Genomic DNA, 23571 nt, shown 5'->3' on the forward strand with positions numbered 1-23571 from the left:
GTATTTTTTTTTTACATCTCAAGTATTATAAACATATCCACTATTAAAACTTTCGAAATACCTACACAAGTACATTTTATTCTAGATCTATAGAAATGTTATTTGTAAATGTTATTTTTAATAATATAACACAAATTGAGTGCTATTCTATAAGACCAGATACAGTAACTACAAATTATGAATCAAAACACAAATTCACAATTATTGATAGGTATACAATTCATCTTATATGAGTTATAATTGCTCAATTAATTATTACTGCAGTTTTGATGTGACGCGTGTTGATTGAGCACAAGTTGTGAGAATTAGAAATTTACACGAGTTGTTATGTTCTAAGAAAGAGAATTGCAAGTTTAAAACTGTAATTTTTATTAAGTGATAACAATTTTACCCGCTTTTCTTCTAGTTTCTATCATATTAAAAACTGATTTAATATTAAAATCTGCTCCATGTGTAGTTCAATATAATAGAAACAAAAAAAAAATAAAACGAAATGGTTCACCACAGCAATGTGCGGTTATTTGACTTTGTATAATAGTGAAGATTTTAAGAAACTCAGAATAACAATTTCCAAATAAGCATTGAGTTCGAAAAAAAATTCTAAAATGCTATAAACGCTATACTTCGATTTCTTAAGTTGAATGCAATAGCATTTTCGATCTCTTTCTTATATAATATACAAAATAAAATCGGAAATTATGTTCTAGCATCTAAAAATTGTTTCAAGCATAATTCAAGTTGCGTACAAAGTACCACTATAAAATATTTTTCTAGGATAAGCATCTAAAAATATTAAAGTTAAAAAAAAGGGTAGGCATTTCTGTTTTTTTTTAGTATCCCTTTTTTCCTTTCTTATAAAAAAAAAATTTAAAATAACAAAAGAAAGTTCCCATTTCTCATTTTATTCTATATATTTTCTATTTATATAACGTAGAACCTCACTTATATTATAATAAAACATAATAAAAGTTATTATGTATGCACACAAACAAATTTGCATATACCAACGTGTATGTAAATTTAAATTCGTATTCGCATATATGAATATGTATATAATTAAGGACATTTTTGCATACATATAGTAAGTCTATTGTTTTGTTTATTATTAAAACCTGCTCCTATTCTAATATTAATTTTTCCTACATTTCTCTACATAATGTTATCAAAACATATTTATGTATACATATAGGATCTTCTGATGTAGCACACAAGTACACAATATTAGTTATATTAAAAATGATAAAAAGAATTTTATTTTAATAAAATTTTGGAAGGATACGTAAAGGAATTTCGGACATGTGTTCTTCTGTTTTGTAGAAAATAGTACTTACTAAATAACAATAAAAACTAAAGTGTTCTTTAATACTTGTTTTCGTTAATACAAATTTTTATTTAAGTAGTTGAGTGTAGTTTAATGCAAAGATGTTTTCGCTAATTTAAGGTATTTTTTTTATGGAATAATAAATATATGTTAGAACTTATCTTGTAACCGTTAGAATTGTAAAATAAAAAAATTTCATAGTTATTTACTAAAAAAAGAATTTCATATTTTTTTTTTTTTTACATTCACTTAGCATTCGATTACTCTATTACCGCAATCATTCGAAAGCCGTGACTATTCGAGCAAATTTCTAAAACCTCAGTTTTTTTATCACTTGTACCAATTTAGACTTCTTGAAATAACCAAACACGCCTGTAACCTCTTCTATTTCATTATTTTCTCTTAATTTCGACCTGAATTTATAACATGCAAGAGCTATTTTTTCATATGGTATACGTTTATATAAGAAGTACACAATAATATAAGAAGTGGGTACGCACTTATGATGACAAAAGTAGACTAAATACGTTTTAATATAAAGAATTATAATTGTATATCAACATTTTTTTTAAGTCGCAATATTAAATTTATGGATATTTTCTTTTCATATTAATCCATATAATCTTACCTATCAATAGATGATTATATTTTTTATGTAACTAGAAATAGACAATATAGGAAAATAACATTCGATTTTTTTTCATATAGAGAGTATGTAACAACTTACACAATATTATATAAATTCATTTTATATGTGAAAAATATTGAAACATGTGATTTCAATAGTTTTAGACTACCATTTTTAATTTTTGTTTAATTCTAACTAAAATTTTATTTCCTTAAAAACTAATTTTAATTCTTTTAAAAATAGTAGGTTAATTATTCTTGAATCTTATGTCTCAAAAATTAACACATAATAAATTGAAAACCTTCTCAAGCTCCAGAGATCTCAAGCTCCATTATATTTTTGGCCTTCAGTTGCACAAGCTAACAAAAAAATAAAATTAAGATGCAAAAAAAAGAAAAATTTGAACAAATTTAAAATTTTTTTTTTTATAAATTGAAACTGATGTACAATAGTTGAGGCTTGCATTATTGAATGCATTCAATAGAGTTTGTTACAGGTCATCTCAAGCAACAGATTTTTTAATAATTCATCTCTAGTTTATTATGCTGAAAACTAAAAGTTATATAATTAGAAACAAAATTTAATTCAAGAATTAATTTTTGTTTATCTCTTATAAAGATTAGCGCGGTCATTTTTTTTAAGCAAGACCATAACTTTGTTTCCGTTTAGGGTTCAAAACCTTACCACCAAACACACTAACTCTTTTCTAACAGTTTATATTATTTATATAGAACCGAGAATAATAAAAAAACCATGAAAATCTGAAATATAATCAAAAAAAGATTTAATTTTCACATTTTTTCTTTTATAATTTTTTTTTGAATTTTAAATATTATTGAAAAACAAGAAAACGATAAAAATTACAAGAAAATTTACGAATATAAATTTTAAAAGAGCTTCCAATTTAATTCAATTCAATGTAATTTTCTTTTGTTTTTTTGTTTTTCTTGTTATCGTTATTGTTTTTTATTCAGAGTACGTTTTCTGAAAATTGTTTAATTAAGGACTTTCAATTAAAATAAAAAATTGAAAAACGGATACGCTTTAATATCCTTGAGAATTTAATTTTGTGGATTTCAAAATAACTAAAAAAAAAAAACATTATTTTTTTTTTTTTATTTGATTTTAACATTTTGATATTGTAGGTAGATACCAAAGATTCTACAGGTACACGTACATAAAAACAAATTTAGTTTTCATTTGTTATGTTTCTAATTTGTTGTGATTATTTTTTTTTGCTTTTTTTTGTAGCTTACCTTCCTTTTAAAATAATAAAATTGCGATACCACTGGGATATAGACTAGGGACCTTAAAAACTAACAGAAAATAAAAACGAAAAACATCTTTTTAAAGGTATTCAATTATTCCATTTTCTTCTTGTTTTTTTTTTTTTTACTGTTTGCTAATGAAAATATATGTATGTTATTTTAAAATACATTTTGGTGTGTTGGTTTATAATCAATTACATTTACATTTATATTATACATACATACAATATATAAAGTAATAGGAAAATAAGAATGAAATTTTCTTGCTTTAATAAAACTTTGTAATCTTGTTCGACTATTTGAGAAGCGCAACTAAAAGATGTTTCTTAGTTTCTAACACATTGAGTAACGAATAGGATTACATTAATTTTGAATACTTTTAAAAATATCAGTTTATTTATTAGATCATGTTTGGTTTATTAATTATGAATTTATAATTTAAATTTAAATGTGGCTTAAACGAATATGGTGATAAGCGTACTTAAAACACTAAAATTTTTGCTAAATCAAAGAGTATACAATGTGAGAATTGGGGGTAAAGTCGAACCACGTTATTATTGTGTCCTAATTTTTTCTCTTATACAATAAAATTTATCTTGTCAAAAATATTTTACTTGCTCCTTTCCTAAAAACATCCGATTCTATAATATTAATTTCATTCGACGACAATTTTATCCTAGAATTAACTGGGAAAGAATTTGAAATTTTTATTCAAACGTTTTATTCTTGTTTTTTTTTTTTCTCTATATTTTTCTCTTGGTTTTATTTAAAATTCATGCGTTTATTTTCTACAAATTACCGGTTTTATTCCGATTAGGTTAGTTAATTTACAGCACTTTTAAAGTATAATTAAGTCGTTAAAGAAAAATATCTATATACAAAAATAAAAGATTTTAAATAAATTAGTGGAATCTCAGTTACTATAATAGTAGCTATTATATAGTAGAATATATTTGTGTTTTTAAATTAAATTCATGAATATATTCTATTCTGATTGTTTAAGAATAAAGGTGAAATGGGAAGCAGGTGTATTAACATAAAGTAATGTAGATCGTTCTTTCCTATTTAAGAGGAAAGATTTAAATTTTTAAAAAAACATTGGTTTTTAATCAGAAAAATTGTTTATACATATAAGTTAGGGGCAAAAATTTTTACTGGATAATAGAGAAATTTTTCTTTTTAGATAATGGACTTCATACACATAGGGGATCAAATGAGAAAATATTTGCATGCATTTGCAAATGAAAATTAATTTCAAAAATCTTTTCAATGTATAAGACTACTTTTAAAGATGTAATAGAACGCACTAAAAGTATGGCTTCATGATTCAGATAGTAAGACCATTAGTTTATAGTTATACACTCACAAAAAGAATAGCTTACTTACAAGTAGCTTCTTTACTAGCGACTAAACCAAATCAGCCAACAATAAGTCGGGCCCCAGTTGATACTAATAACGATGAAATAATAAAAAAGGAAAATAAGTTTAAATTAATTATGATGGTTAAAGTAAGTTTTAGGTACTCCATCACAACACTTGCAGATCAAAATTATGTCTATGTACGTAAACTTGAAATTAAAGCGATTGATTTACATACAGTAGCCATTTTTGAGTAACAATGAATTATTTAAACAAGTTGAACATACCCTTTAATCATATCACTTAAGTAAATTACTTCACTTAAATATTACAACGTACTATTTATATAGTCGTAAAAAATATCATGGGCATTACATTTTTCAATTAAATTGAATATATTTTTAAAATCATTAAAGAAAATGAGAAACGGAAAAACTTTTAATTCCATTAAAAATTTAAAATTTTAAATACAAAGATACCACACCATCCATAAAATCTAATATATTCTATATATTAATGCAATATGTATTCAAACATACAAACATACTTTCGATAATGTAATAACAAGGTCATTCCATACTATTGATACCTTTCTAAAAAAGATTAAGGATGTATATCCTTTATAAAAAATTCATTAAACCAGAAATACGGTTAATACAAAATAAACGCATTAAAAAAAAGGAAATTATGTAACTTGAAAAATAGTCTTACAAATAATAAGATAAAGTTAAAATATTAAGGTTCCCGCATGAGTGTTAGGATAATATCTAAAATGTATGTATCTAGAAAATTTGTTAATTTTTCAATGAAAAATTACTTTTAATATAAGCGTACCGAACGAGAAATCATTTTGTGAGTCAACGAGGTCTGTTAAAAATCTTAAAAAGACTGAAAATAATTATTATGTGAATTCCTTCATTGTTTATGAATGGAAAATTAAAAATAGAATCTACGAATTAGATTTTCATGAAATATTAAAATGTGTAAGCTACGGAGGAAAATGAAGGGCAGTTCTACTTGTAATTTATCAGTTATTTATAGCCACCGCAGCTGGTAATGGTCAGAATTGATGTTTTTTTTTTTAAATTTATTTTTTTTTGTGCTTTATTGGAAATTTAAAAATTAAAAATTTATTACCAACATCCAACTTCGTTTTTTCTTCGTTCTTTTTTATATTTTTCTTCGAGAATTACCATAGAAATCATTCTTTATTTTTTGTATTGTAATCCTTGTATACATTTTTCTTGGAGTTGTAAGATCTTGAAGCTTTAAATTTTTATAAAAAAAAAAAAATAAAAAATTGGTACATATACAATTTTTATTACATTAGTCTGGGAATATAAAATCAAAAAATGAAAAATCAACTGTACAATACAAGAGAATTGGAAAAAATTAAGGATAATGCTTCAAGGATTCCATTTTTTTTTTATTATTTCGTTCTTTTTTTTATAGGAAAATGTAATAAATTGTAATAAAATTTAGAAAGTGAACAATACTAAAAATATTTTTTATTTATTTTTCTATTTTCTTGGTAGAAAGTTTTAAAAAAATTTCATTTTAAAGCAAAATTTTATTATTTTGATTGACAATAGATAAAGTATTTTGAGTGAAAAATGGTTGTATCTATGGAAAATTGAAATGTTTTTATCTTATCAACTGAAATTAAGTGTGTGGATAAGGATTTGTTTGAATTTGTTTCGAAAATCGATTTTGAACTTTGAGTAATTCATTGAAATATTAAATTCAAGATTGAATTTTTTCTCACTTTCACTATTATTCGAATCAAGACTATGATTAGATTCACTTATACATTTACCTATATTATGTTTAGTACGTATGCTCAATGAACAACAAGATATTCTGTAATTAAATTCCTCTTCAATAAATTCTGACTTTTTTCTTTCTAATAGTAAAACTGAATGTTGATTTCTTTTGACTTGCTTAACCCATTCAAATTAAAATTTCTTAAAAGTTAATGCTATTTAGTTATTAGAAAATTTATAAATTATTTCCAATTATTTATTAACTACAATTTTTTTATTAAATCACAAGTGGATGGTTCCTTTTTTATGTTGAAGATATGTATATGATTTCAAGAACGAATTAATTTTTAATCGAATTAAAGTTTGTTGAAAATATGTACGTATGTGTTTAAAATTGCTCTTTTTGTATAGATACATATATAAAAAAAAAGAAATAGATTGGAAGAAGCTCGTTGTGCTTACGTTTAACTATAAAATATGTCAAGGTTGAAAATAACATGCTAACATTTTCATTTATAAGAACAATTTATTTAAAAACTATATACATATGTAAATACGATAACTATAAAAGAAAATTAAGGTTGCGTAGCAAATAATGTTCTTTGAAAGCTGAAACAAGAAACAGAACGAAAAACAAATCAGTTATGAATGCGAGGGAAACTAAAATTACAAAATAAATATTCTCTACATAGCAATACGATCCATATATATATTTTAATCTTAGCAATAACAATTCGAAAATTCTTTAAATATTACAATATACCCGCACATATTGTTCAACATAACAAGTATTATATACATTTTTTACTTAATATATTATATATTAAGACCTTATATACCTAACAATATTATACTTGAATGAAATTTATATAATATATGGTTCATACCAATATTATAGAATTTATGCATAAAATTGTATACACACATTACGTAAGTACGTATAGCTCAATGTGAACCATCGGGTTTATTATTGTAAAAATCCCATATCACTTCGGAAACGGCAACAAAAAAATATCTCTTTATCTCCTCAACATTTTCTAATATATGAGCGCATGCATAACAATATTGAAAGGTAAATACACTTGAGAAATTTCTTTTGTTTGAAAATCAGAGAAAAAAAAGGAAAAATATTGTAGGGAACAAAAAAAAAATTACAATGACATCAGCCACAATAATATTCTTAAACCACCCATACATTTGTAATACCTACCATAACCTATCTAAAGGGAAAAAGAAGAAGAAACAAATAAAATAAACTACCAACATTTTTGTATGAATAACTTAATAAAATAAAATTAATGTATTTTTTTTTTTAAATGTAGAAGAATGTTTATGTATAAGGTGATTCATTTTTGATTCCCCTGCGAAAGTAAAGGATGGGAGAAAATTTAAAATCTATATTGAATAGATAACGCTTTATTGTATGGAAAATGCCCCAACAACTAAATTGCAAGTTCTTGTTCATGATGATATCATAATATTAAAAACGCGTGTGCAAGGAAAGTTTCTCCGAGATACCACAATATACTATTTGTTGCTCCAGAAATTCCAAGGACTCATTATTTTGCGCAATTTGGACTAATCTGTAAAATTATTTTTCTAAAATGAAAGATTTTTCATAAGACAAATAACTCTTCAATCAAATTTGAGAAAATAAAAACGTGAGCAATGGAATTTAAAATGTAGAAATGATGTAATTGTAATGAATCGATGTGTTTATGTTAATCACCGTGGAAAAAATGTATATGATTTGATGACCAAGAAGGGAAAGGTTTTCTTATTCCTCAAGAAATTGGAATGTGAATTCTACAAAATTATACAAAAGCTCTGTCCAAAACATTTGATCGTGCCGGGAGCTTTTTTTATCCCTATTACAGGCTGAATCTTCAAGTAATCACTTTTTTTTTTTTTTTTTTTCTTAAGTTACATTTGTCTTTTTGAAGATATTTCAATATTTGAACCTGATCTTGTGCAGCAACAACAGAATTCATAGATATTATTCTCTAGAATCAACATCTGGTTTTGTGATTCCTACTGTTGAAGTCTCATTTCTTCGTTTTGGTTTTCTAACATTGCACCTAAAAAAGGTTTAGAAAGACAGTATCCTAGGCTTCATAACAGCGCTTTTATTCCTGTCTCCTTACTTGTCAGTTTGTTTGAATAAACACGAAATTTAGCTTGTTTAGCTTGAACGTAATACGCAACTATTTTAACAAACCAAAAACAAACACGTATTTAATATTGATCTTAACTATTTTTAAAAATAGCGCTAACATTATTTATATTTTAGATATTCACGTTTAAAATATTGAATATATTTACTTAAAATATCTTTCATCCTACCGTAGTAAAATAAACTTTTCATTTATCATATCGCGAAATTGACATAAAAAAATACATTTTTCTTTTTTGAAAATCCTCTATTTAAATTCTACTTTTTTTTATTTTCGTACTGAATGGAGAACATCCTACATATCCACGCATACATTATAACTGTATACTAGTACATCGTAATTTATGTCAAACAAAAGAATTAGAAGTAAATATAATATTTTATCCTTTACAAAACAAAAAAAGGACCTTTTTTTTTTGAAAGATTACTTTTTCGTTTCCATATATTTTACAATACAGTTAAATAAAATGTGAAATAAATAGGTAAATGGATGTTTATATTCATGTAGGTGTGTACAAATGCGAGGGAATGAATTAAAATTTTATGACATATTAAAAATATATCAACTTATTCATCAGAAACATTATCAATATCATAAGATCAGTATCCTTACTATATTGTTATTCATGATGTTATCATTATCATCTCGTATTTTTTTTAAGTCAATTTTATTAATATCTTTTCCAGAACAAATAAATTTTCTACTGTTGTTGATGTCCTTGATCAAATATTAGAGTAACTGTTTTTAATTTTTAATACTTTTGTAATGTATTTTACTACATTATTTCACCTTCTTTCGATATTGATTAGTTCTCCAACAAAAATAATAACAAAAAAACCTTATTAAACTTGATGACTTTAATGGTATTTCTATGTATGCATTTGAATTTAATTAAAGACAATATTTTTATGGTGCATTCACATATTTTAAGATTATTAATTATTTAATGTAGTCTTTAACAAAATTCCAATAATTGTTAAAACTTAATAATTTAAATTTTAAATAAGGAACTGTAATTCATCTTAAATATACATATATTCAATTAAAATTATTCGTCTCCGTTATAAGTGCAGTTCCACTATCCATTTACTATTGTCAGTATCTATAAGCATCATAATTTTTTGAATCAGAATTTTATTTTATATAAAATATTAAAATCTTAGATAAAACTGTGGTTGCCTATTAATTCACATTCCATTATTTATTCAAATACTCATAATGTTTTCTCTATACACATACGTACCTTTATTAAATATGATAAAAAAAATATAAATGATGTCAATACATAACTATATACAAGTAGAATAGCATAATCCCTGTTCAGAGCTAAAGTCACACAAAAAAATAATCAAATCTTCTAATTTCAAATAATATTGTGTTCTATATTTTGCTTTCATGCTTATATTGCTCTTATTGTATCCTCTATAATGACTCTTATAAAAGGACATTGTGCTGAAAGAAAAGAAAAAATAAAGTACAGAAATGAAAATATTTTTTTTTCGTCAGAAAATTTTTTTTCTTATTGATAACAGAATCCAATAAAAAAATATGTATATAGAACGGGAAGAATAATATTTTGATTCTTATTTTCACTACCCATAGAACCTATAGCAGCATCCTTGTTCGATGCTTTGAATTAAGTATAACATTTTTCTTTTCTATAATAGATAAGAACGGCAACGGATAATCCAAAATATTGGAATATTGTGGAAAGGTATTTAAGAAAAGGACATTAATAATGAATAATAATAATTTTATTTGATTTGGTTCATAAAAATTGATTTGATTTTCACACGGGAATTTCATTATGAATTCAGATTTAAAAGAAGTATTATTGATAAAATTTTATTTTTGTTATAAAAGCGTTCTATTCCAATAAATTATGATCATTGTGAAATTTCATTGATGAATATTATTGGGAAAGAGTTAAATATATTAAAACGGTATAAATATACTATGTAATAAACGACCGCATTTAGAAATTGCAATTAGCCTATTTTCATAGCGCAAGATTATGAAAATTATCTTTCTACTAATTCTTTCAAGAATTCTTTTAGAAAAACTAGTAAGTCTAAATATACCTTCAAATATGTAAATTTTGTTCATAAATGCAGCTCAATTGCAAAAACTTGATTTTCCTTAACTATTTTCTTTACTAACCAAAGCCCTGACACTTAAAGCTTGAAGAAAACCCGTTCATTAATTTTTTTACGTATGACAAAAATAAAGTTTGTTAGTTATTGATTTCGAGGAATAACTTGGTAGTATTATATATATGTACATAATGATGGTACTCATTATGTATACATGAAATTCTGAGGAAATGGGTTAACAAGTACCAAATTCTTAGAAAATCTGCATATTTGAAACTGTCTACATGTCTTTATCTACATGTCTTTTAAATATTGGGCGATATGCTTGTAGAGTATTTTAGAGTATACCAAAATTTTAATAATAAACATAGGAAAAAAGTAATACATACATGCATACATTTTTAAATTTGACAAGAATTTAATTACAATGAAAGTAAAATAATTTTCCACCAATGTAAATTATTCTGTATACTTGGCACTAATATTATTTTTTAACAATTATTTTGCATCGAAACAGCCTTACATACATACATGATGCCTGCACAAAACTTCCTTTACCACCCACCGTGGCATGGTTTCCATATTATATAGAAAAAAAGGGTCACCTACATAAAAATAATACTTTTTTTCAACAACGAACGCAATTTAAAACCATAACTTTTGAATTTTTTTTTCTTTTTAGTTTTGATTCAGGTGTTATTACAAAGGAAAAAAGAGTTGAAAGGTAAAGGAAGGACATCATGCCATTGAGGAAAAAATATATACATATGTATATGTACATATAGTTTACAAAATATTTTAAATATTTTCGTCAGATTTTTTTTATTAAAATTTATAGTGGAAAATCTGTATAAACGTATAAAGTATGCAATAAGACGCATATTGTTACTATGAAAAACAAAATGGAAATATTCGAAAAATGACAAATTCAGAATGAAAAAATATTATTTTTGTTGAAAATTTTATTCAATTCAAGGCTATGTAAGGATTTTTGTTATATTGGATGAACTATTTTTTATGACGTTAGTATGTTCCTATTTTTTTTTTGTATTTATTAAAGGAAAATTAAAATCGAATTTTTTGACTGTTGTGAATTTCTGAAAATTGCTATCATAAAAATTTTTACATACAAAATATTTGAAATTTATGTGATCTAAATCTATGAGCCATCAAAATTATTAAGTTTTTCCATTATTTCTAGGTAAAAATACCATTTGAGATTTTTTTCCTATCACTTTAGTTAGTTAGGCACTCAAATTATTCAATTTAGATTGAAATATTTTAATGAAAATGGTTTTTCTTCATAAGAATTATTGAAAACATTTTGATAAAAGTCAAAACATTCACTTTGCCACTTTTTTTTAATTAAAAAAGACTGTAAATTATTCTAAAACACATGCTGTATTTTAAAATACTTGAATATTTTGAAAATAACAACGGATTAGACTAGATGTAAAGCTGAAACTCTTATTGACTAGCAGAAAACGTTACTCTGTCGATATTGTATCGTTTTAGAATTTTTTCGAAAAAACAAAAAAAATAATAAATTTTCTTAATTAATTAATTCAGTATCAAGTTATGTGACATTTTGAATTTTTCAATTCCACGAAATCCATTTAAATTTATAACATTCTACTGGAATATCATCAGAAACTTAAAAGAGTCCTGAAAAAATTATAAATTTGTTTTAACTTTAAATTAATTAAAATAAATGTCAATTCCTGCATTGTTAATCTAATTTCTTTAATAATTTCCATAATAGCTTAAGAGTTATTGTAATTTTCAAACGAACTATGTTGCCCTTTTCATAGAAAATTGGATAATTTTTAAATAGAAATTATTATGGATTTGATTAATAAAGCGAAACATCCAAATAATTCATGAAAGAAAAAGAATTTGGGTCCTTTAACGGGTAATTTGATTTATTCTTTTTAGGAAGTTTTCATGTTCTATCAATTTTTTTTGTGAACAAGTTATTCTTTTAATATTATTAATTAATCATTTAAATTTAAATTTACCTAAATTATTAACTTTATTCAAATTTAAATATTCTTATTTTATCTTGAAACAAAGCTTTAAACTTAAAATTTAAAATATTAAACCCAATTAGTGAAAAATGTCTTACCCATTTAGATTTTTTTTTTCTGGAAATTTTCTTAATAACTGAATACTGTCTATAATGAGAACCCAAATTAATAAATATTCAAGTAAAGGAATAAAAAAAAACAACTAAAATAAACAAGAGTTAAAATAAACGACATTTTATAAGTTATTTTTTTTTATTTTTGTCTTTTCTTTCTTCCATTTTTGTTTTAGTCCTTTTTATTTTACTGAATATTCTTTGTATGCCTCAATATTATTGTGTTGTATTGCCTTCCTTTATGATTGTATTTTCGTTATCTGTTGTTACTATCTTAACATACTCACACTCCTGCACATTATTATATTTATTATAGACTTAAATAAATATTTTGTGCTTTAAAAATGAAAAAAAAATTCACAAATTACATTATATGTGAGTATGTACGAGTAATATAATTTTTCAGAATTAAGGACAAAATATTAAGTATTTGATGTAATAAAGATCTTAATAAGATTATAATAATAATTGGCTAGAAAATCATTATATTATAATAAAAAAAAGTAAGCAAGTAATTTGATGAAAATGATTGCTTCATCAAAATCAAATCAAATATTTTTGTGGCTTGAAAAAAAAATGCGACAATAATGAGAGAATTGTGATCATTTCCTCCTCCTGAAATAATCCTCCTGTGATCATTTCATTTTTCAACTTTGATATTACGCCGAAAGCGTGTCAGTGTGGACAAGCAAATATAATCAAATATAGATGAATGCAAATCATAATTTAAGTTAATTGTAAATTGTTGAATTTTTTTTGCACATTTATTCGCTGGCTGGACACTGGACAGAATAATATTTTTCACTTTCATCGACTGATGTTCACCATCATAGTGAAATATTCACTTTTTTTTTTGTAAGAAAAAAACTTAATTCGTACAAAACCAAAAAAAAAATAATGAAATTTCTTTTTGACTTTGTTTAATTTTCATGGAACACAAAACACATATCTTTTTGACTCTTGAAATATTTTTTTTCCCTTTGTTTTGTTTGAAACTTCAAGCTGTTACAATACGTATTCAATCATTTTTTATTTTATATTATTATAACCATACTCAAATATAAATATAACATTGGTCTAGAGGGTAATACTCGTATATGTAAATAAAACTTTCATATTAAATTTATTATAAAGCAGATGTATAGACATTCATGTAGATAATAGATTGATGGGAGGCAGCAGTTTTCTACGAATCAATTTAATTAAAAAACCTCAACCATTGCAAAACGTAGAGAAAAGAAAATTTGGTTAAAAAACACAAACGCACAAATACTATGCATATTATAAATGTATGGCAGCATTTGAACTGGTGTAGCAGCAGCTAAATTTTCATTATAAGAACTGAAATCCTTCTATACTGTATAAAATTTCATATAATATGAAATTTCGTATTTCAGAAAATAAAAAATCAGTCAGGTGATGTAAAATTAAGAGGATATTATGGAATAAGCGAAAGAAAATAATTTGGGAAGAGTTTTTGGTTTAATTTACAAAATGGTTTGATTTATAACCCCATATATATTATATCGAGACTTACATATATGAAATAAGGAAAATAGATAATAAAAAGAGAAATAAGATGATAAAATACTGTAGACATATTCAAAGGAAATCAAAGAGAATGATATATTGGAATCGTATATAAAATGAATCGGATAAAAATCAGAATGAAACGTCAAAACATGATGATGCGAGGCTCCCCGAAAATAAAATTCGCTTAATTTATTTTGTTATTTTGTTTATTTTCTTGTTGTTTCAGAATTTTTTCGTCTTTTATTTTTTTTTAATTTTTTTGTATGTATGTGTATTTTTAGGGTCGTAGGACTTAGCATTTTGTAATAAGGAGTAAGGGGGAAGACATTATGATCGTTGGCATCCATTTATCATGCTATAGACTTTTATTTGATCAAAAATTTTGTAATGATGTTGTGAACTGTTAAACTTATTAGAGATGCTTACTATAAATGCTGTTTATCAAAACTAGTTTATAAAATTTAAAAAAATTTCAATATTATTTAAGTAGAGAATGCTCTACTTGAATATACTTAAGTACTCAAGTACTTATTAGGTATTTAGTAAATTAAAAAATTAATATTAACAAAATTTCAACAATTTAAAGTTCACTTTCATTATTTGTATACCTAGCAATTTAAAAAATTATCTATGATTTGAATTTTTTGTTGTTAATTTTGTTTTTCGAAATTCTTGTTCGTTTGTAAAATTTTTATGTTTTATTTGATCAATTTTTTCAACCGAATTTCTTTCCGGTATAGCTATAAAAGCAATGTTTTCGGGTGTGGTTATATTTAGTATGTCGATTTTTTTTATAATAATGTCACGTATAATTCGGCACGTGATTTTACTTTACCTACATTTTAAATAAAATAAAAATAATTTCAAAGAATTTCGTGCTTTTTTACCTTCTTTTTATTTAGGCGAACAATTTCTGAAATTTTCACTTCATGATGGAATTCAATTAAAATTATGTATAACTTACGTATAGATAATGCAAGATAGTGTATACTTTTCATATACGATGTTGGAAGTTGTATTTTATTTTATATCCTTTTAAAGGAATATTTTTTTATAAAATTCATATTTTAGCATTAAAGTAATTATAATTTAATTTCAGGTTTAAAAAAATCGTGTGTAGTATATGATATTTTCATATTTCTATTTTGTTCGTAATGTAAAAAATTTGATTTTAAAATTGAAAATCTCTCTGAATCAAAGTTAATGCCATGAAATATTCTATTACATATTTTATTATTATAACTACATAATTTAATTCATTTTTATTTCATTATGAATAAAAAATAATTCATTTGAAAATAATTCATTGATATTTTATAACATATCAATATAAAATATAACATATCAATTCATTTGTTATAAAAACAAGACTTTTATATGAGAAATGAGAAGTTTGAATGTTTAATTACAATAATTGTGATTAAAATTAAAATTTCAGGAATTGCCATTTTACTTTAACAATTTTTTTACTAATTTTAAGAAAAATATTTTCATATTGTGTATTTTAGAAGAATGAACAATGATTGATGAATTGATTTCAAGATTAATCAAAAAAAAATTACTGTTTCCAATATGCAGTTAATCCTGTTATGCATGAGCTTGATGTTATGCATGAACAAAATTTGGAAACTTGCTTCATAATAAAAATTTTCAAAAAACAAATTCTTAAGAAATTAATTTGTTCCAAGGCGGTGAATTTATTCTCATTTTTCATTGTATAACAGTTCTAATCATCATAATTATTGTGATATTGGATTACTTTTATCAAAAACCAAATATTTGGATATTTAATATTTTCTCAAAATTAAAATTCAACAACAACCTATAATTAAAAGTACAGTTTTCCAACAATATTTTTATTTCCTTTGTTTCGAAAATAAATTTTTTTGTTTTCACTTTAATACAAAATAATTCAGTTTATAAATAAATTTATAGCAATATACCATATGCACAAAAATGATGAACAGTACATCAAACGTGACATAAGAAAATAAAATAAAAAAAAAAGACAAAAAAAGAAATCAAAAATCCTACATAATGATTTTGCAACGGGCGAAAAAAAAATCAAAGCTACAAAAAATAACATACATAGAATATGTATAATATTATATGAAAAAGATTCGATGTACTCATGACATGACACTCTTGAAAAAAAATAACAATAATAAAAATAATAAAGGATATTTCTGGGAAGCGAATGCCGTTGTCACATGATGGATGAATTACATTGTACACATACTTATACAGTACTTTATTCGACTTTATTGTGTACATCATGAATTGCTATCAAAATATAAAACAGAAAAGATATCTTTTAAAAGATAAAAAATAAAAACCAAAATAAAAGGAAAGAAAAACCAAGCTACCCAGAAATTCTTTGTGCCTTTTTGACTTCCTTATTGCGATTTACAAAGATTTTATAATGGTTAGAGATTTTTTTATGTACATACATAATATATAATTATATTGTATTTATGTGTACATACATTAAACATTAAAATTATACAAAAGAGAAGAAAGACACGGTCTTTCAATGTTACTATCAAGTGGTTATACAAAAATATTGTAACCAATTGTATAAAGAAAATATTTATTAAGCCTTATACATATAGTTATATAGAATTAAGTCAACTTCCTTCATTATTTCAATTTCAATTACAATGTTTATTCGAATCTTATATAATATTCATATTATGTATGTACATAATTAAAAATATATTTTGCACATATATTATAAGTGCATATTATCTATATCATGGATATTTAAGCTGGCTTAATGTTAAATACATTTCAAAAGTACTACATCAGAATAGAAAACAACAGTCTCCGTAATTTCGGTATAATAATGGGTCCGATATATAATTAAATTTTTATGTAGATGGATGTTAAATCTGTACATATATGTATAGTGATGCAATTTAAGTAAATATCAACTTTTATTTTTTGTATTATCCTTATTTTTTGTAGTCTAGATGTTTAACATCATTACGTAAGCATATATGTGAAAATATTACTTCTATATTTACATATATTACAACATTTTTAAAGATTTTCTTTTATTTTTTCTTGGTTTTTGCTTATTTCTGTTCACAAACCTCTGCGTGAACACAAAACCAATGAATAAAGAATACATATTAAAGGACATTCAAAAGATTTTATTCTTTTCACTCTTCTTTCTTTTGAAAATTTAATTTTTTTATTTGGTCTTCTTTTGTTTTTTTATATGCATTATATAATTTTCTTATAATATTCTAATCCGCTTTTATATTTTCTCTTTAAATAATTTTTTCTCATCTCTTTATATTATATATTTATAACAAGCGACATAGTTTTAGTAGTCTTTACATTTTTTAAGAAAGAAATTTTCCTCTTATTTTTGTACTTTTACTACTATAAAATGTAAAAAAAGAAGTTATGTACCTATGTACATATATATTTTTTTTAATTTCATCTTATTTACCGTTGGTTTTATTAGTAGATTTCTTTTTATTTTAAATTCCCTTGGAATATTTTTACGTAAGTTTAATAAATATATTAGAATATACACAGTGAGACTAAAGAAAATGAGAACGTAAATTAGAATACATATTAAAATACATATTATTGGACTTAGTAGAATTTTTCGTTTAACTTTTGGCAAAAAATTAAATTAAACTTTGATAATTTGACCCTTTAAGTATGATTAGCATTAGTGTTATAACAATTTTTTACCAACCTCAACTACATATGGTTACTTTCGGTATTTAATCTATAATCTAACTCCTATAATCTCTAATATGAAAAAATTTGTAAATTTTCCAATTAAATTATCAAAAAAATGCATGTCTCATCTTGTATCAGCGTGTTTCCTATGGAAGGGGTAATCTTTGCCTGAGCTGTGAATATATAATTCTAGCTTAAAATTGAAGCCCAAGAAGTACATGAATTTTTCACTTTTTGAATTATACAAGAATTATATTCAAATAAATTTTGTTTATCCCCTCTATATTTACTGAGAAAGATTTGGAATTTGATCAATTGGGGTGTCATAAATTATTTAAAATATTTTGAAATGAACTTCCACAAAATATGATGAATTAAATGAAGAGCTAAATAAAATAAGCGTTTTTTTAAATAAAAAAAAATTCTATATAATAAATTATGTAGGTCTTAACTATCTTATTAAATTAAAATTTTACTAAAACATTAATTATTTGAAACTTCTAAAAAAGTGGAGCTGCCACTTGGGCTTATTCGGGTATCGAATCATCCATCACTAAGTAATAGTTATAATTATCGCAAAAGTTTCGATATTCTTATTGTAAACACAAACCAATTCATACAAATGATTCGTGGCTATTAAAAAATTCTTGAAATTTTTACGATAAATATCACTATCACTTAATGATTCAACATTTAGAGTAAGCTCCACTGTATATATCAAAATAGTAAAAATTCTTTATATTTTTTATTTTTGTAATAATTTTACTTTCTATGTTGAAGTACTTAATATTTTTAGTCATTTAATATTTTTTTTCAACATTTCCTATTGTTTAGGTACACCTTTCTCAAAAGAATTGGTTATGATGCCTCAGCATTTTGAAGTACCTACTTGAGCAGCAATTTTTTAAGTCTATATTTTATTTTTTTTATTTTTTTTTGACTATTATAGACCTCGACTATTATTAGTTTCTACTTTTTCTTCTTTTAAATTTTTATGTTCTCAATGCAAACAAAAATAAAATTTCGTAATATAAAAATTATTCTATTTTCTCTTTTTATTTTTATATTGTACAATTTTACTGTACAAGAGCTATAGAAGGACTTTATTTTTTGGTTTCTTTTTGGAACCAAATATAGATATAAAAGTCAGTAAAAAAAAAAACAGAATAAAAATTAACAAGAACTAAAAGAAAAAACAAAAAAAAAATGAAATTTGTAACATTAGAGGAGCCCAGAAGATCACAATAAAAACATTCAAAAAGATTTAAAGAATAAAAATTCAACCATTACGTTGTGTTATGTCAAATTCAACAACATTAACAACTCAACTTTTACAACACAAACGAAACGAGCGAACGACTAAAATGCGAATTGTGTATCCACATCACTTAATAAAAAACAACAAAAAAGCAAAAACAAGAAAAAAGAAAATGAAAAATCTAAAAAAATTAAAATAAAAACTGAAAGACAAGAAAACTTTTCAAGGATACTATTTTCATCTCAATGAATTCTAGTTTCTATATATCTGTCTCTTTTCTACTTTTTAAATTTTATTACTTTTCTTCTCTCATTTTTCCTCTTCTATGAATACATTTATTTTTCCACCCCATCCCTTTACATTTTAGTTTTTCCTTCCAAGTATTTTTGTAGTATTAATAAATGGGAAAATTTAGAGGGGAAAAGAGTTGAAATATTACGAGCATTTTTTATTCATTATCCCTATAAAAAATACGAGGAATTTGTTTTCAAAATGGAAAATAAAAAAAAAAAGAAAAAAGTCAAAAAAGTTTAAAACAAGAATTTGAAACGGTGGATTGTGGGTGGTGGAGCGAGTATGTATTTTCTAAACGAGAGAAATTTTTGTTGTAAATTGTTAAGGTTTTAAATGTATAATGATTGATTGGCTTTCTCTTGTTTTTATTATATTATTTATTTTGATTATTGTTGTTGTTATTTTTATTTTTGATCAATGAAAATAAAGATGATAATAGGGGTAAAGTTTAGAGCCATTTATTTAAATTGATGAACAGAAAAAGAAGAGAAAAAATAAGTAAATAAGTAAATAAAAAAAAAGGTTAAGAATTTTTTTTTATATTGAATATTTGCCAGTTGCTTGTCTAGGTTTCAAACTAATTTTATTAAAAAAATTTTTTCGTAATTTAAAAATATTTAGTAATTTTGTTAAGGTTTCGACATTGAGAAAAAATTTTAAGACCAATTATATGCAAATTTAAATCAATTTATACCGATTACTAAAAGTAAATTAATGGAATTCTGAACAACTATATATTTTATAAAATTAATTTCCGGAAACGAATTTACTAATGATATAATAAATTTTAGCAATACATATATAGGAGTAATCGAAACATTTAGGTTTTTAAAACAATTGGAGTGCAAAATACAATTAACCAAAAGTGACAAATACACAGCTATTAGCGAAATATTCGAATAACAGCCTATTAGAACCAAATACACAGTTATTAGAGAAATATAACCTTAAGAGAGCCAAATATTCAAAAAGGACCTTATATAGTGCCTCTAAGAAGATTACTATTGAATTAAAAACGTAATATATGAGGCAAATCCTTGATTTTAGTCGTAATCTTTCATAATTGAGCTTTAAGAATGTAAACATTGCATGGGATTTGAAACAGTAAGAAAGTGTTTCAAAATTTCCTTATTTTTGATAAATATTCTGATATACATTATGGCTAAATTTCACACGAAACTGTAGCATAAATTTAATAAATCTAAAGTAATTGTATGAAGAACTTGATTTAAATCAAAAAACAATATTAAAACAGAGATTAAATTCAAAAATTTCTTAATATCCTTTTGAACACTATATTATTTTCTCAATAATAAATCCATTTAATCTAATAAAACCAAACATTTTATAGTAATTTTTTAAAGATATCTTTATAATTTAAAGTTCAATAATGGGATTTGATAAACTTTTAAGTTAAAAATTTTACAAACCCATATACTTTAATCAACGATACACAGAAAAATATAACAACAAAAAGTAGAAAAAAAAAATAAAACCATTATCCTTACATCTTTTCCATGTATACAAGCATTATATGTATGTATATGTACATAAAATCATCTTAATTTATTCGAACTTTATGTTTTATAAAAATAAAATTGATTAGTTTTATTGAAAAACAATTAATTAAAAAGTTACAAAATACATATGGTCTTTTATATTTATATATATGTAAAAATAAAATAAATAAATAAAATAAAAGAAAAATAGATAATTAATTATTATCCTTATATTATATAAAGCATATGTAAACCAAAGAACCACAATAAAACCAAAACCTAAAAGTCTTATTATTATTAAAAATTGAGTGGCAAATTTTCCTGTTATTTACACACTCGTGTCTTCTGGATCAATTTTTCTGTTCTTTTAACAAAAACTTTACGTCTATAAATAAACTGTTTTTTTTCTTTGTTCTGTTTTTTCTCTTCCTGTATTTTGTTCTTCAATAGTTTTCCTTTCAATCTAAAATAATTGATTACCATGTTCCTGTCATTATCCTTCTCAACCAACAAAAAAATACTAAAAGATAAAAAACAAAATCAAAATCTATTAAAAAAAAAAAAATATAAAAAAATTTCAACATTCATACATGATTTTACCACACCATTATATAACGAAAATTATTCTATTGAACTTGATATCGATTCGCAATATTGGTAAAAGAAAACCAACCAGAAAAATCATTTCTTTTGTTCTCATTGTATGAAAAATTTCTTTTTTTGGTAAAACGTACTAGGAAGTAGATAATACACCTATATATCATTTAAAATCAATGAAAACTTCCATGATAATTAAAATTGTTCGGGTTTCATATGCTGAAATAACTTATATATTTACGTAGGATTCTTTTTAATTACCTCTAAATATAAAAGGATATTTTAGAAATTCTTTTCAAATTCAAGAGAATTTGAATGTTATCTCCATATACATTATCTATTTTTTGTATAGCTTTTTTTGTGTAATTTTATAGACTTTTGTTCTCAGTTTAAATTTATTCAAAAATTCAAAAGTATGAAATGAGGAATTTGTGTTTTGATACTGTCAGGATTGATTTGTATATATGAGATGTCATCATAAAATTTTTTCATTATTCTCGTATTGCCATGAATACTTATAGACTTGTTACATTATTGTATTTAAGCATTCAAATAATAGAAGATTATAAAAGTTTTCATTTTGAATTTTAAATTCTTTTTCAATTTGAAATTATTTTAAGCATATCAGAAATTATACTTATATACGCTAATTTCATTTCATATAATACTTATTTCTTTGGAAAAAAGTTCACTGTAACTGAATATACATAATATAATGTTGTTACATTTATAAAAATAAATATGAATATTTTGCGATGCATTGTTCTATAGAAAATATAGAAAATAGAATCTTAGATTTTAGTTAACTTTGAGTGATTTAGAATTTTTAAAAGTTTTTTTAATTTCGAATTTCAATTTTGTTTTTATTTTAGATTTTATAATTATTATCTTTGCTGTTAACCGGATATAATAGAAGCTTTAGAGAAATGCCGGCCAAAATTTTGAAGAAATATCGTCCAAAAATATACCGTCTTGATTTTGGAGAAATATCGTTCTTTTAATGTATTGTTAAATAATTCATTACTACCATTATTTAATTGAAACAAAATTTAAAATTATTAAATATCCTTTAAACCTGTTATTAAATAGAAAATTAAATACATTTGTAGAAATGATCTATTGCCACAAAAATAATAAAAATAGAGATTATCTGAATTGTACTTAAAAGAAGTGAAGAACGAGAAAGATTGAATGAACTGGATCAATGAAATAAATTTATTGAATATGTTTTCTCTTGATTTGGAAATTGTAAAGAGTTGGAAAGTAAAATGAACAAAATTCATTTACAGAAAGTTAGAGTTAACATTTTGAATTATACTAAATTTATTGTAAAGTAAGACCCATTTAAAATTATATCTTTACTTATACGCAATCTGATTTTTGTATAAGAATTGTGTTTAAAGCAAAAAATAATCCTTAAAATTTATTTTAAAATTATTGTAATACTTGCGCATTAATTACAGTATTTAAATTTCTAATGCGATTTTGAAATTTTATTTGTAATTCATAGAGACTCCTATAAGGATTTCATGTAATAAAAACGCAATGTATACATATTATATAGGTATGGAAAATAAGGATAAATTTTAATTTATTATAAAAAGGATAACTTTTTTTTTTTTTTTGTAGTAAGTACACAAAGTTTAACCATAACGTTTACACGCAAATTAAATTCTAATCTGAGATGAATTTTCATTATGTTTTTGCTTTTCTCTTTTCAACACTCTAGTTTTAACATAAAAATGAATGTATTTTTATTATTTTTTTTTTAATCTTTTTATATATTAAAAAAATGCTTAAAATTATTTCCTTTTTTTCTCTAAAAATTTTCATTTTTAACTTCTGATTTCTCATAATTGATACGTCAGTTAAGCTCTGAATGTAATATTAAATTTTTTTATTTTACCTTCATCACTTTTTTCTTATCTACCTTTTAGCACAA

General features: G+C 23.5%; 1 protein-coding gene across 1 annotated transcript in view; it reads left to right on the forward strand.

The window, feature by feature from the left end:
* Nucleotides 1-8332, forward strand: part of LOC129613592 (probable serine/threonine-protein kinase fhkB) — a 53457-nt gene extending 45125 nt beyond the window's left edge. Inside the window, exons 3-4 of the mRNA XM_055527723.1 lie at nt 4549-4829; nt 8263-8332. Of these exons, the coding sequence (XP_055383698.1) occupies nt 4549-4829; nt 8263-8332 (351 nt within the window). The remainder of the gene's footprint in view (nt 1-4548; nt 4830-8262) is intronic.
* Nucleotides 8333-23571: the final 15239 nt, after the last annotated feature.

Source organism: Condylostylus longicornis, unplaced genomic scaffold, assembly GCF_029603195.1.
Source record: "Condylostylus longicornis isolate FDR11 unplaced genomic scaffold, ASM2960319v2 ptg000084l, whole genome shotgun sequence".
In the NCBI taxonomy this organism is placed as follows: domain Eukaryota; kingdom Metazoa; phylum Arthropoda; class Insecta; order Diptera; family Dolichopodidae; genus Condylostylus; species Condylostylus longicornis.